This window comes from Mobula hypostoma, chromosome 2 (genome assembly GCF_963921235.1).
Source record: "Mobula hypostoma chromosome 2, sMobHyp1.1, whole genome shotgun sequence".
Classification (NCBI taxonomy): Eukaryota; Metazoa; Chordata; class Chondrichthyes; order Myliobatiformes; family Myliobatidae; genus Mobula; species Mobula hypostoma.
The window spans coordinates 115,529,085-115,544,073 of NC_086098.1; the positions used below are offsets into that span (position 1 = coordinate 115,529,085).

General features: G+C 57.3%; 1 protein-coding gene across 3 annotated transcripts in view; it reads right to left on the reverse strand.

The window, feature by feature from the left end:
- Positions 1-2,034: 2,034 nt before the first annotated feature.
- klhdc3 (kelch domain containing 3) overlaps positions 2,035-14,989 on the reverse strand; it is a 69,190-nt gene continuing 56,235 nt past the window's right edge. For 2 of the 3 annotated variants that reach the window (XM_063040477.1, XM_063040478.1), the window contains exons 8-11: positions 14,242-14,350; positions 4,685-4,758; positions 3,856-3,934; positions 2,036-3,196 (exon numbers count right to left, since the gene is read on the reverse strand). In XM_063040477.1, coding sequence (XP_062896547.1) covers positions 3,130-3,196; positions 3,856-3,934; positions 4,685-4,758; positions 14,242-14,350 — 329 coding nt within the window. In that variant the 3' untranslated portion in view covers positions 2,036-3,129. Of the gene's footprint in view, positions 3,197-3,855; positions 3,935-4,684; positions 4,759-14,241; positions 14,351-14,989 lie in introns of all 3 variants that reach the window. The other variant, XM_063040479.1, reaches the window with a different exon arrangement.

Below are 14,989 nucleotides of genomic sequence, written 5' to 3' on the forward strand. Positions count from 1 at the left end.
CCTATCAACTCTATCGAACTGTGACACCACTTTCAATAAATTATGGACATGTAGTCCCAGATCCCTTTGTTCTTCAAAACTCCTCAGTGCCCTAACAATTCACTGTGTAAGACCTACTCTTGTTGGTCCTAATGAAGTGCATTAAATTCCATCTGTCGCTGCAAGCCATGATAGCCTTCCCCTCTGTCCACACTGCCCCCAATCTTGGGGTAAGCTGTAAACTGCTGATCCATTTAACCATATTATCATCCAGATGGTTGACATAGATGACAAAGCAACAAGAGAGCCAGCATCAATTCTTGCAGCACTCCACTCAGAGAGGCAACCATTTACTACCACTCTCCAGATTCTCTCGCAGTGTGTCATTGATCTGTCTCCTGCTTTAGGAATCCTAGACTGTTACTGATCACCCTAACTATGCCTCCCATAATTTTACATTATTTCTACAGCTGCCCCTCATTCCACTAAATGAATAATAACCTCGTCTGGCTAATTTATCCACATCCTCTAGTTCTAGAAGCATCCCCCTAAATCCTTCCTGCATTCTTTCCTGTTTAAATTACACTTTTCCTTTAAAAAAAGCCAAGGTGACCAAAACTGTAGACAAGTTTCTCCACGTCCAGCAAACTCCAGCCTATTCATAGCCACCTGCCTCATCTCATCTCCTTACAGTACACGGACACAGGCCCCTCAGCTCAGACTCCATGCCAACTATCAAAAGCCCCAGTACACTAATCCTGTTTTAGCCTATCAATTCCAGATTTTACCCTCATGGCGATTTACAGCCCTGACTCGGCAAGGATGAGGAAGGAAACGAACGTGGTCACAGGGAAAATGTGCAAACTCCAGACAAACAGCACCGGGGGTCAGGATACAATCCAGGTCGCAGGAGCTGGGAAGCAGCAGCCAGCGCCATCTTCTGTCTCACTGTGTTCCCCAGATATCTGAGCACTCCCAGCAAATTATCCCTTGGCTTCTGCCCTCCGGGCTGGTAGAATCTGCTCCTTGTCACACGTTGCCCCCCGACTCCATTAACCCCTATCCCCACCCTCACCCTAAACAATCTCTACTCTGTCCCCAAGATTATAATTGCAATTTCAGGAAAAAAAACACTTTGGCACAAACTCTGAACTGCCTCTGCAGCCATTGGCCAATATGTTAGTAGATATCTACAGTATGTGTAATACAAGTGTGCCGTGCAGACTTTGTAACAATGACATGCAGCCGTATGTGAAAGAGAACTTTAGACGTGTCTGTATCTATGTCACTTCGATGCATGTTATAGATCTGTTTCAATATATACTGTTGACGTGACTCTAACAGATTTGGTTGTAATACAGACCTGTGTCATATAACATGACACAGATTATAACATACCTAAATCAGTATGTAAACAAACAGGAGAGGCGTGTGAGTGTGTATGTATATGTGTGTGTGTATATATATATATATATATATATATATATATATATATACACACACGTACACCATATATTAGTGTATGAGTGCGCGCACCGGAATAATGTGTGTATAAATGTGCCTGTATGTACAGTACACCGTGGACCGTGCCTGCCCATTCCCCGCTTACCTGTGACTGTCTGCTCCGGCGCTGCCGGGACCTGGACCCTCGGACATTTATTGACTCCCCACCCCCGGCCCCGACAGCTGGACTCACTCGCAGCAGATAGCCCCGTGACGTCAGTGAGAACATCTGGAGCTTTTTATAGAAAGTTTGATTCTAAAAATAGCAGAGACGGGGGTGGGGTGGGGAAGGAGAGGAAGCTCTCGGTGGGGGGAGGGGTTTCAGCAGACCGGTCGTCACCCTAATGGAGAGACTGACTGCAAGCAGATCCTTCCCGTTCACAGCTCCGAGCACGGGGATTCAGTCCACTCACCGCGGTACACGGGCACTGGGAAAGGTTGTGACTACCGACCCTGCTCAATCAGTCCGGCCACCAGCGGTGACCGGCCTCTTCCCCCGCCCCCCATCCCTCATCCCTGAACCGGCGCCACTTCAAACCACAGGAAAAATAATGGTTCCAACACACGGACTCAGAAAACGCCGACTTTAATATTTTATACGTCCACTGAAATATAGGATTTTTACAAAAAGATGAAAAATATTTGCTCGCAACCCGGGCTGATAACCAGATGGTACAGGGCTCACTTTGGCCGTGGGTACGGGTCCACTGTCCAGAGTTCATGGTCCGTCCATCTGGGAAATCAGCTCCTGTTCCCTGCTCTCTGTCACAGCCAATAACCCAGAACTGGCGACGCAGAATTAGCCCTGGGTCCCACACCCTCTTACTACGCAATGACCCTGGGTTCGGGAGAGGGAAAAATCAGCCTACACTCTGGCATCACCAGTGACCTTAGGTTTGGTGGTTGGGGAAGCCCGGGTCTGGGACGGAGGGGGAAGAAATCAGTCCAGTGACTGTGTTTGGGAGCTGTCCAATGCTGTCTGTGCAGATAGATCACCAAGCAGCATTAGGATGGCGGGAGACGGGGTTGATAGTGAATGGGCAGTCCAGAACTGCTTTGAGGAATGGGTGACATGCAGAGGTAACGGGCCCTGCCTGTCCACACCCCGCCCTTCCCCACACCGACCTCATGCTGCCCTGGGCCATCAGTCCCCTCTGACCCCTTCCCCAAATCGCTCCTCCTCACACACTGAACAGTCACAACATTGTCATTTGCACCCGTCCCAAAAACAATTTACTTTAATAAAACAGCTGGTCACCCCCGCACTCCAACCACACAACTGGGAAATCTCCCACAGATGTGGAGCCCCTTGGCTCGTGGGGTGGTGGGTGTCTCAGCAGGGCAGCGAAAAAGCTCAGGCTGACATGAGGTATATCCTGCATCAAGCACCTTTCGGTAAAACACCCGGCACGGCTTCGTGCTGGGGAGGTGGGTGAGGGTGGGGGAATGGATGGTGATGCATGCCTGTGTGTCGACAAGACATCTCCCGACCAGGAAACATTGCACTGCAAAGCCCAGTCCTGGGAACTGCCAGCTCCCCATCATTTGGCATCGTGAGGTTATGTCCTTGGCCCTTGCCCCTACCACGAGACAAGGCACAGTGTGCGGGGAGTCGCCCTGTCACGGGGCTGGGTGAAGAGAAGTGGTTTATCCATGGGAGGAGAAGATCGGCCGACTGATGTTGCTGTTTGTTGTCATTGCTGTTAGCTCCGACCTGTTAATGGCAAAGACATGCACACAGACACACAAGTCAGTAGCGAGTCCTAACAAACCCTTCAGCACCCACCCTAACTGAGGGTCGTTGAGTCATTTTATGATTTATGCTGGAAGCATCTGAATCACTCAGATCGCTCTGACATTCCTCTCTGACATTGCTTTTCCTCAGTAATTGAACTTCAGAATCTTAGAAGTAAATCACAAAATTAACTTACGAAGTGTAAAAATGAAAAAAAACAAAATTGCTGGAAACACTCTGCAGGTCAGGCAGAACCTGTGGGTAAAGAAGTTCATGTTTCAGATCCACAGATGCTGCCTGACCTGAGGAGTGTAGGGGTGGAGAGAGGAGGGGACGGGAAGGAGGACAGGGTACTCGGGAAGCATGTGCAGGGGCGGGGAGGAAAGGACCATTGTTGGTTCCAGACCCCAGTTTGTTTCTGACAAGTATCTCGTCACCCTCTTTTAACTCTCTGAAACCCAGTCTCTGACATCTTGCCTGAGTCAAAGCACTGTTCCAAGACTTGCCCCTGCTCCACTAGACACTGCACCCCTGTCGTGAGGAACATTCCTCCTCCTCTTCCCCCAGCCCACCACACTGTCTCCTGCCTACAGAACCCCCACCTAGACCTTGGATCACCCTGGACAGAGTGAACTTGCCTGATGTCATGAGGGAGCACGGACTGATCCAAGCTGTACTGAATCACTGCCAGTTTGCACAAGGTCTTCAGACTTGGACCTGTCAGAATATCAAAAAAACCCTTTACACTGTCCTTGTCTGTTATGACTGCACACTGACCCCAACCTACAGCAACCACACAGAAACTGAAACTGACCCAGTCCGTGTACGTTCTCTCACCTTTCATTCCCCTCTACCACCAAAACACAGTAACTGCAGTGTGCACCATCTACAAAACAGTTTGTAGTTACTAACCTGGGCTATTCCAACAGAATCTCTCAAACTCAGACAAGGGAAGTGGGTGCAGGCGAACACCAATGCCTGCTAGTTCCCCTCCTAGTCCCACCAACCCACCCCCAAATATCTCACACCACTGCTTGAATGCTGGAACTCCCTCTCAGCAAGCACTCCAGGAGCACCTTCACCAGGACCACCGAGCTAGATGATTAATTCTATCGTGGCCAGTCAGACCCAGATCCTGAAGGACAGAAGTTAATTGACTGTTGATGCAACTGCCTCACTGGGAGAGAAGCTGCACAAGGGCTCACGTTTGAGACTATAGTCTCCTCAGTCCACTATGTAGAGGTACTGGGAACAGTACCAGAGTCTGGCTGCCTTGTACCAACATCTGGATCAGCATTGCATTCACTGTGGATCTGCCCAGTCCCACAGCAAGGGCAGTACGGGGGTGGGGGGGGGGTGGTGGTGTAGATTTTCCTTCCCCTGTAGTGAGCAGCTGACAGACCATCACTCGGAATGGTGCACACAAGAGTTACTGCCACAGAGCAGAGTGGGCACAGCCATACTCACTGAAATCCAGGATGTAGAGGTCAGAGTGATCCATTAGGTTAAATTCATCACCCATTCCTTGCTCCGGGCATGGACTGCAAGACAGAGAGGAGTGTGGGGTCAGGAAAGATGCCAGAGGTGGATGGACATCCAGGCCATGCTCTCTTCTCACTGCTGCCATCAGGATGGTGGATGAGCCACATCACCAGGTTCGGGAACAATTATTACCCCTCAACTATCAGGCTCCTGAACTCCACAACCTGTGGACTTGCCTTCAAGGACTCTTCATCTCACATTTTTGACATTTATTGCTCATTTATTTTTATTGTTATTATCTCTTTTTCATATCTGCAGTTTTTCTTTTGCACACTGGTTGTTGGTTTGGTCTTTCACTGATTCTATTGTGTTTCTTGTATTTTACTGTGAATGCACGCACGAAATGAATCTCGGGGTTGTATATGGTGACATATGTACTTTGATAATAAATTTACTTTGAACTTCTCCCTCAACAACTTCTCTGTAGCACCCAGTTACTTTCAGCCCAATGAAAACAGTCTATCATGTCCGGGGAAAGGGACAGTATGAATGCCTTCTGCCACCAGGCCAAATGGCCACCTTCTGATTCTCTTTATGTTCTTACCAGGTTCCCTCCCGAGACGCAACATTGGATAGTACAACACTGCTCAGTTCCTGACGGAGCACTGCACTACTGGAGGGGTGGTGCCAGGGGCCAGCTTAGTGTACCCTCTAACCTCTGTTCCACAGAATGGTTTCGACTGTGCAGAACCACCTCCCACGCTTCCTCAGTCTGCTTGTAACAGTACACAGCTCTCTCAGCACCATCCCTTGCACCTCTCACACCATGGCTTTGTCCTGTGTACATCCCCCCAGCCTCTCCACTGACTCACGCTGGTTCCCTGCCACAACCTAACATTGAAATGTTTAGTAACCTAGAGGATGGCCTCAACGTAGAGACGTCCTTGGTATCTCATGAGGAAAACAAGGAGGTTGGCTCTGAGGAGAGGGGGAGAGGAAACTGGATAGGAACTCAGAACTTGGGGTCCTGCACTGCTGTCGGTGTCACTGTATTTGGACCTGGGAGTGACCAAGAGGTTGGAGGCAGTGATCGTGATGTACAATGTACAAGAGTTGCAATGTCATGTTTCAGCTGTAGTGAAGGAGGCTGAGAGAAGATCCACAAAACCATAAGGAGCACAGGAATAGTCACAGTCTTTTTCGCAGGGTAGGAAGTCTAAGCCAGAGGGCACATGTTTAAGATGAAGGGGAAAGATTTAAAGGGGACCTGAGGGACAATTCCCCCCCCCCCACACACACAGATGGTCAGTACTTGGAAGTGATAAAGTTGAGTATAAGTACAATGGTTAAAAAACACTTGGACATGTAGGATAGGAAAGATTTAAGGATATGGGTCAAACATGGTCAAATGGGTCTATATCAGATGGGAATATTGATTGGTGGTTTCGGGCTGTGCTGAAACTCAAGCATGGATAGGTCGCAGGGAAAGTGAGCCGTGTCCTGCCACAGGCAGAGTTTGGGTAAGTGGAGACAGGAGCCTCGTTTGTTTTCTTTTCCACTCTCTGCTGCCCTGGCTGTGACCCCTGTAGTATTAACCCTTGCTAGCTTGTCCAGCACCAGAAAAGCCATGCAACAGCTAGAGGGGCTGACAACTGTGGGGAAATGCCCTGACAGAGTTATCTCCCTGTGCGCATCTCTCTCTCTCTCGCCTGCACGCAACTTTGGTGAACCAGGGTGGGAAGCAGAGGCTGATGATTAAACCTTTTGTCCTGATCTACCACAATACCCTTCATAAGTTTGATGCCTCTGTTAAATCACCACCCCGGCAAGAAGTATTTAATCTGGCCAAGTGTGAGGTATTGAACTTTGGGAGATCAAACGTCAAGGGACAGCATAAAGTTAATGGCAGGATCCTTAACAGCGCTAACGTACAGAGGGATCTTGCGTTCCAAGTCCACAGCTTCCTGCAAATGACCACACAAGACGGATAGGCTGATAACAGCGGCGCATGGCACACATGCTTTTACTGGTCAAGTTACCGAGATCACGAGTCTGAAATTATGTTACAGCTTTACAAAGCTCCGGTTAGCTGCATCTGCGTGCAGCTCTGTTTGCCTCATTCCAGGAAGGATGTAGAGACCTTGGAGAGGTGCAGAAGAGGTTCACCAGAAAGCTGCCTGCATTGGAAGGTGTGAGTTGGACAACCCGCCTTTCTCTGAATAGCAGTAGTTGAGGAAGTATGAGAGGCAAAGACAAAGTAAATAGTTAAGACTATTACTTGATCCCAGGGTGTCATGCTGAATACCGGAGGACAGGCATTTAAAATGTATGTGCGGGGTGGGGAAGAAGCTCTGAAGGATATGTATGAGGTAAGTAATTTTAATACAGAGAATCGTGGGTGTCTGGAAATGGTTGCTGGGAGGGGTGGAAGGGGCAAGTAAGAGGCTATTAGATAGGCACATGAAAATATACAGAATGGATCTTATATAAGCAAAAGAAATTAGTTTAATTTGGCATTCTGTTCATGATCGACTGTGAGTGACAGGCCCATTCCTGGGTGGACTGATCTGCTGGAACCACCAAACAAACAATAGTGCTGGTCTCAGTGGTTGCAGCCGGTGAGTCCACCCAGCTTGTCAGTCCTGCCCGACAGAGACATTTCTGCAGCAACAGGGAGCGGGATCACTTTGAAATGGTGAAGGCCTGCAGGGTAAGTCTACGGAGGGCATCACTCCATCCCACAGAAGCTGTGTAGCGGCAGACTCTTATCATCCAGTTCTGAAGTTTACGGTGAGTCCCCAGGGTCAATCATTCCCTCCCCCTTTCCTGCTGAAAGCAGGCCAAAAGGAGCTGGCTGTCACTGCTGCCTATCAACATCAGAAGTGTCGAGGGGAGGAAGGGAGACACCTGATAACAACAGTAATCACCATTACGTACATGGAAACATCAGGCCGAGCTGAGCAGGAAGCATGACAGGAAATGGAAAAGTTATCTGATGCCAAGCAGATGGCCTGCGTAACAGCAGGAGAGAGGGGAGGTGAGCAGATGGAGGGTGGGTGAGAGAGGGAGAGGGGTGGAGGGTGTGGGTGAGAGGGAGAGGGGTGGAGGGTGGGTGAGGGAGAGGGGTGGAGGGTGGGTGAGAGGGGAGAGGGGTGGAGGGTGTGGGTGGAGAGGGAGAGGGGTGGAGGGTGGGTGAGGGAGAGGGGTGGAGGGTGTGGGTGAGGGAGAGGGGTGGAGGGTGTGGGTGAGAGGGAGAGGGGTGGAGGGTGTGGGTGAGAGGGAGAGGGGTGGAGGGTGTGGGTGAGAGGGAGAGGGGTGGAGGGTGTGGGTGAGAGGGAGAGGGGTGGAGGGTGGGTGAGAGGGAGAGGGGTGGAGGGTGTGGGTGAGAGGGAGAGGGGTGGAGGGTGTGGGTGAGGGAGAGGGGTGGAGTGTGTGGGTGAGAGGGAGAGGGGTGGAGGGTGTGGGTGAGAGGGAGAGGGGTGGAGGGTGTGGGTGAGAGGGAGAGGGGTGGAGGGTGTGGGTGAGGGAGAGGGGTGGAGGGTGTGGGTGAGAGGGAGAGGGGTGGAGGGTGTGGGTGAGAGGGAGAGGGGTGGAGGGTGTGGGTGAGGGAGAGGGGTGGAGGGTGTGGGTGAGAGAGAGAGGGGTGGAGGGTGTGGGTGAGGGAGAGGGTGAGAGGGAGAGGGGTGGAGGGGTGGGTGAGAGGGAGAGGGGTGGAGGGTGTGGGTGAGAGGGAGAGGGGTGGAGGGTGTGGGTGAGAGGGAGAGGGGTGGAGGGTGTGGGTGAGAGGGAGAGGGGTGGAGGGTGTGGGTGAGAGGGAGAGGGGTGGAGGGTGTGGGTGAGAGGGAGAGGGGTGGAGGGTGTGGGTGAGAGGGAGAGGGGTGGAGGGTGTGGGTGAGAGGGAGAGGGGTGGAGGGTGTGGGTGAGAGGGAGAGGGGTGGAGGGTGTGGGTGAGAGAGGGAGAGGGGTGGAGGGTGTGGGTGAGAGAGGGAGAGGGGTGGAGGGTGTGGGTGAGAGGGAGAGGGGTGGAGGGTGTGGGTGAGAGGGAGAGGGGTGGAGGGTGTGGGAGAGGGAGAGGGGTGGAGGGTGTGGGTGAGAGGGAGAGGGGTGGAGGGTGTGGGTGAGGGAGAGGGGTGGAGGGTGAGAGAGGGAGAGGGGTGGAGGGTGAGAGAGGGAGAGGGGTGGAGGGTGTGGGTGAGAGAGGGAGAGGGGTGGAGGGTGTGGGTGAGAGGGAGAGGGGTGGAGGGTGTGGGTGAGAGAGGGGGAGAGGGGTGGAGGGTGTGGGTGAGAGAGGGAGAGGGGTGGAGGGTGTGGGTGAGAGGGAGAGGGGTGGAGGGTGTGGGTGAGGGAGAGGGGTGGAGGGTGTGGGTGAGAGGGAGAGGGGTGGAGGGTGTGGGTGAGAGGGAGAGGGGTGGAGGGTGTGGGTGAGGGAGAGGGGTGGAGGGTGTGGGTGAGAGGGAGAGGGGTGGAGGGTGTGGGTGAGAGGGAGAGGGGTGGAGGGTGTGGGTGAGAGTGAGAGGGGTGGAGGGTGTGGGTGAGAGGGAGAGGGGTGGAGGGTGTGGGTGAGAGAGGGAGAGGGGTGGAGGGTGTGGGTGAGAGGGAGAGGGGTGGAGGGTGTGGGTGAGAGGGAGAGGGGTGGAGGGTGAGGGTGTGGGTGAGAGGGAGAGGGGTGGAGGGTGTGGGTGAGAGGGAGAGGGGTGGAGGGTGTGGGTGAGAGGGAGAGGGGTGGAGGGTGTGGGTGAGAGGGAGAGGGGTGGAGGGTGTGGGTGAGAGGGAGAGGGGTGGAGGTGGGTGAGGGAGAGGGGTGGGTGGAGAGGGAGAGGGGTGGAGGGTGTGGGTGAGAGGGAGAGGGGTGGAGGGTGTGGGTGAGAGGGAGAGGGGTGGAGGGTGTGGGTGAGGGAGAGGGGTGGAGGGTGTGGGAGAGGGAGAGGGGTGGAGGGTGGGTGAGAGGGAGAGGGGTGGAGGGTGTGGGTGAGAGGGAGAGGGGTGGAGGGTGTGGGTGAGAGGGAGAGGGGTGGAGGGTGTGGGTGAGAGGGAGAGGGGTGGAGGGGTGGGTGAGGGAGAGGGGTGGAGGGTGTGGGTGAGAGGGAGAGGGGTGGAGGGTGTGGGTGAGAGGGAGAGGGGTGGAGGGGAGGGAGAGGGGTGGAGGGTGGGTGAGAGGGAGAGGGGTGGAGGGTGTGGGTGAGAGGGAGAGGGGTGGAGGGGTGGGTGAGGGAGGGGGGGAGGGTGGGTGAGAGGGAGAGGGGGGTGAGAGGGAGAGGGGTGGAGGGTGTGGGTGAGAGGGAGAGGGGTGGAGGGTGTGAGGGAGAGGGGTGGAGAGGGAGAGGGGTGGAGGGGAGAGGGAGAGGGGTGGAGGGTGGGAGAGGGAGAGGGGTGGAGGGTGTGGGTGAGAGGGAGAGGGGTGGAGGGTGTGGAGGTGTGAGAGGGAGAGGGGTGGAGGGTGTGGGTGAGAGGGAGAGGGGTGGAGGGTGTGGGTGAGAGGGAGAGGGGTGGAGGTGTGGGTGAGGGAGAGGGGTGGAGGGTGGGTGAGGGAGAGGGGTGGAGGGTGTGGGGAGAGGGAGAGGGGTGGAGGGGAGAGGGGTGGAGGGTGTGGGTGAGGGAGAGGGGTGGAGGGTGTGGGTGAGAGGGAGAGGGGTGGAGGGTGTGGGTGGAGAGGGAGAGGGGTGGAGGGTGTGGGTGAGAGGGAGAGGGGTGGAGGGTGTGGGTGAGAGGGAGAGGGGTGGAGGGTGTGGGTGGAGAGGGAGAGGGGGGAGGGGTGGGTGAGAGGGAGAGGGGTGGAGGGTGTGGGTGAGGAGAGGGAGAGGGGTGGAGGGTGTGGGTGAGAGGGAGAGGGGTGGAGGGTGTGGGTGAGAGGGAGAGGGGTGGAGGGTGTGGGTGAGAGGGAGAGGGGTGGAGGGTGTGGGTGAGAGGGAGAGGGGTGGAGGGTGTGGGTGAGAGGGAGAGGGGTGGAGAGGGGTGAGAGGGAGAGGGGTGGAGGGTGTGGGTGAGGGAGAGGGGTGGAGGGTGTGGGTGAGAGGGAGAGGGGTGGAGGGTGTGGGTGAGAGGGAGAGGGGTGGAGGGTGTGGGTGAGAGGGAGAGGGGTGGAGGGTGAGGGAGAGGGGTGGAGGGTGTGGGTGAGGGAGAGGGGTGGAGGGTGGGTGAGAGGGAGAGGGGTGGAGGGTGTGGGTGAGAGGGAGAGGGGTGGAGGGTGTGGGTGAGGGAGAGAGGGGTGAGAGGGGTGGAGGGTGGGGGAGGGAGAGGGGTGGAGAGGGAGAGGGGTGGAGGGTGTGGGTGAGAGGGAGAGGGGTGGAGGGTGGGGAGAGGGAGAGGGGTGGAGGGTGTGGGTGGAGGGAGAGGGGTGGAGGGTGTGGGTGAGGGGAGGGGAGAGGGGTGGAGGGTGTGGGTGAGGGAGAGGGGTGGAGGGTGTGGGTGAGGGAGAGGGGTGGAGGGGTGGGTGAGGGAGAGGGGTGGAGGGTGTGGGGTGAGAGGGAGAGGGGTGGAGGGTGTGGGTGAGAGGGAGAGGGGTGGAGGGTGTGGGTGAGAGGGAGAGGGGTGGAGGGGTGGGTGAGAGGGAGAGGGGTGGAGGGTGTGGGTGAGAGGGAGAGGGGTGGAGGGTGTGGGTGAGAGGGAGAGGGGTGGAGGGTGTGGGTGAGAGGGAGAGGGGTGGAGGGTGTGGGTGAGAGGGAGAGGGGTGGAGGGTGTGGGTGAGAGGGAGAGGGGTGGAGGGTGTGGGTGAGAGGGAGAGGGGTGGAGGGTGGGTGAGAGGGAGAGGGGTGGAGGGTGTGGGTGAGAGGGAGAGGGGTGGAGGGTGTGGGTGAGAGGGAGAGGGGTGGAGGGTGTGGGTGAGGGAGAGGGGTGGAGGGTGTGGGTGAGAGGGAGAGGGGTGGAGGGTGTGGGTGAGAGGGAGAGGGGTGGAGGGTGTGGGTGAGGGAGAGGGAGAGGGGTGGAGGGGTGTGGGTGAGAGGGAGAGGGGTGGAGGGTGTGGGTGAGAGGGAGAGGGGTGGAGGGTGTGGGTGAGAGGGAGAGGGGTGGAGGGTGTGGGTGGAGGAGAGGGAGAGGTGGTGGAGGGTGGGGTGGAGGGAGAGGGTGGAGGGTGGGTGGGTGAGAGGGAGAGGGGTGGAGGGTGTGGGTGAGAGGGAGAGGGGTGGAGGGTGTGGGTGAGAGGGGAGAGGGTGTGGGTGAGAGGGAGAGGGGTGGAGGGTGGGGTGAGAGGGAGAGGGGTGGAGGGTGGGTGAGAGGGAGAGGGGTGGAGGGTGTGGGTGAGAGGGAGAGGGGTGGAGGGTGTGGGTGAGAGGGAGAGGGGTGGAGGGTGTGGGTGAGAGGGAGAGGGGTGGAGGGTGTGGGTGAGGGAGAGGGGTGGAGGGTGTGGGTGAGAGAGGGAGAGGGGTGGAGGGTGGGTGAGAGAGGGAGAGGGGTGGAGGGTGTGGGTGAGAGGGAGAGGGGTGGAGGGTGTGGGTGAGAGGGAGAGGGGTGGAGGGTGTGGGTGAGAGGGAGAGGGGTGGAGGGTGTGGGTGAGAGGGAGAGGGGTGGAGGGTGTGGGTGAGAGGGAGAGGGGTGGAGGGTGGGTGGGGGAGAGGGAGGGAGAGGGGTGGAGGGTGTGAGAGGGAGAGGGGTGGAGAGGGGTGGAGGGTGTGGGTGAGAGGAGAGGGGTGGAGGGGTGAGAGGGAGAGGGGTGGAGGGTGTGGGTGAGAGGGAGAGGGGTGGAGGGGTGTGAGGGAGAGGGGTGGAGGGGTGGGTGAGAGGGAGAGGGGTGGAGGGTGTGGGTGAGAGGGAGAGGGGTGGAGGGTGTGGGTGAGGGAGAGGGGTGGAGGGTGTGGGTGAGAGGGAGAGGGGTGGAGGGTGTGGGTGAGAGGGAGAGGGGTGGAGGGTGTGGGTGAGAGGGAGAGGGGTGGAGGGTGTGGGTGAGAGGGAGAGGGGTGGAGGGTGTGGGTGAGAGGGAGAGGGGTGGAGGGTGTGGGTGAGAGGGAGAGGGGTGGAGGGTGTGGGTGAGAGGGAGAGGGGTGGAGGGTGTGGGTGAGAGGGAGAGGGGTGGAGGGTGTGGGTGAGAGGGAGAGGGGTGGAGGGTGTGGGTGAGAGGGAGAGGGGTGGAGGGTGTGGGTGAGAGGGAGAGGGGTGGAGGGTGTGGGTGAGAGGGAGAGGGGTGGAGGGTGTGGGTGAGAGGGAGAGGGGTGGAGGGTGTGGGTGAGAGGGAGAGGGGTGGAGGGTGTGGGTGAGAGGGAGAGGGGTGGAGGGTGTGGGTGAGAGGGAGAGGGGTGGAGGGTGTGGGTGAGAGAGGGAGAGGGGTGGAGGGTGTGGGTGAGAGGGAGAGGGGTGGAGGGTGTGGGTGAGAGGGAGAGGGGTGGAGGGTGTGGGTGAGAGGGAGAGGGGTGGAGGGTGTGGGTGAGAGGGAGAGGGGTGGAGGGGTGGGAGAGGGAGAGGGGTGGAGGGTGTGGGTGAGAGGGAGAGGGGTGGAGGGTGTGGGTGAGAGGGAGAGGGGTGGAGGGTGTGGGTGAGAGGGAGAGGGGTGGAGGGTGAGAGAGGGAGAGGGGTGGAGGGTGGGGGAGAGGGAGAGGGGTGGAGGGTGGGTGAGAGAGGGAGAGGGGTGGAGGGTGTGGGTGAGAGGGAGAGGGGTGGAGGGTGTGGGTGAGGGAGAGGGGTGGAGGGTGTGGGTGAGGGTGGAGGGTGGGGAGGGAGAGGGGTGGAGGGTGTGGGTGAGAGGGAGAGGGGTGGAGGGTGTGGGTGAGGGAGAGGGGTGGAGGGTGTGGGTGAGAGGGAGAGGGGTGGAGGGTGTGGGTGAGAGGGAGAGGGGTGGAGGGTGGGTGGGTGAGAGGGAGAGGGGTGGAGGGTGTGGGTGAGAGGGAGAGGGGTGGAGGGTGTGGGTGGAGAGGGAGAGGGGTGGAGGGTGTGGGTGAGAGGGAGAGGGGTGGAGGGTGTGGGTGAGAGGGAGAGGGGTGGAGGGTGTGGGTGAGAGGGAGAGGGGTGGAGGGTGTGGGTGAGAGGGAGAGGGGTGGAGGGTGTGGGTGAGAGGGAGAGGGGTGGAGGGTGTGGGTGAGGGAGAGGGGTGGAGGGTGTGGGTGAGAGAGGGAGAGGGGTGGAGGGTGTGGGTGAGAGGGAGAGGGGTGGAGGGTGTGGGTGAGAGGGAGAGGGGTGGAGGGTGGGTGAGGGAGAGGGGTGGAGGGTGTGGGTGAGAGGGAGAGGGAGAGGGGTGGAGGGTGTGGGTGAGAGGGAGAGGGGGAAGACGAGGGGGGCAGCGGGGGAGGGGATGGAGGATGAAGGGGACTGGGCAGTGGGCAGAAGTGGGGGTAGCAGAGGGAGAGGGAGAGTGGTGGGGTTGAGGGGAGTAGTGTTGGGGGTGAGGGGGGTAGCGTTGGGGTGAGGGGTTGGGTTGAGGGGGGTAGGGTTGGGAGTGAGGGGGGTAGCGTTGGGGTGAGAGGTTGGGTTGAGGGGGGTAGGGTTGGGGGTGAGCGGGTGGTGGTGAGGAGGGGGATGAGAAAGTGGGAAGAGAGAGAGAGACACAGAGAGACATCTGTTGGACAGACCCTCCTCTCCCTTTGTAGAAGAAGAGGGGTGTGCCGTCCCACACTCACCTGGTGCCTCCGAAGAGGATAATTTTGTCTCCCACCATGCAGCAACACTGTCTCCGTCGTGGACAGGGCCCTTTACCCTTCGGTTCAACCTTCCTCCATGTCGCCGTCTCTGAAAAGGAGGCCGCTCGTCAGCTCTGTCACTGGCGGCCCTGGGCACTGCCTTGCTGTCTCTCTCACATAAACACACTACTCTCCTCACATTAACCTCAGTTCCATTTTGCTATCTACCCCCAGAAACCTTTCACCCCTTATCAACAATTTTTCTCAGCCTTAAAACTACCCAGATAAACAGTTCTTTAACACCATTTGCTGAAGGGAGTTCCAAAGATTCACAACCCTCAGGAAAAGTTTCTGTTTTTAATGGACAGTGCCTTAATTTTAGACAATGAACTCTGAGGCAAGTTTATTCATACTGAATGTGGTGGGTAAGTGGAATGAACTGCCAGAGGAATCTCAGGAATAGAGCCCCTCTACACTCCCAGGGCACTGGTTGGACACAGAGTGAAGCTCCCTCTACAAACTCCTGTCACATATTCTTTGGTCGCAGACACAGACACCTGACTAGTTACATCATGGCCTAGTACAGCAATTGTAATTGAAAGGAAGCCAAGAGGCAGCAGAGTGTAGTGGACACAGCCAGGTTCATCACAGGGACATCCCTCTCCACCACTGACAGTGTCTAGGCAGCATCTATCACCTAACCATCTGGGTCATGCTCTCTTCACACTGCAGCCATCCTACAATAGTC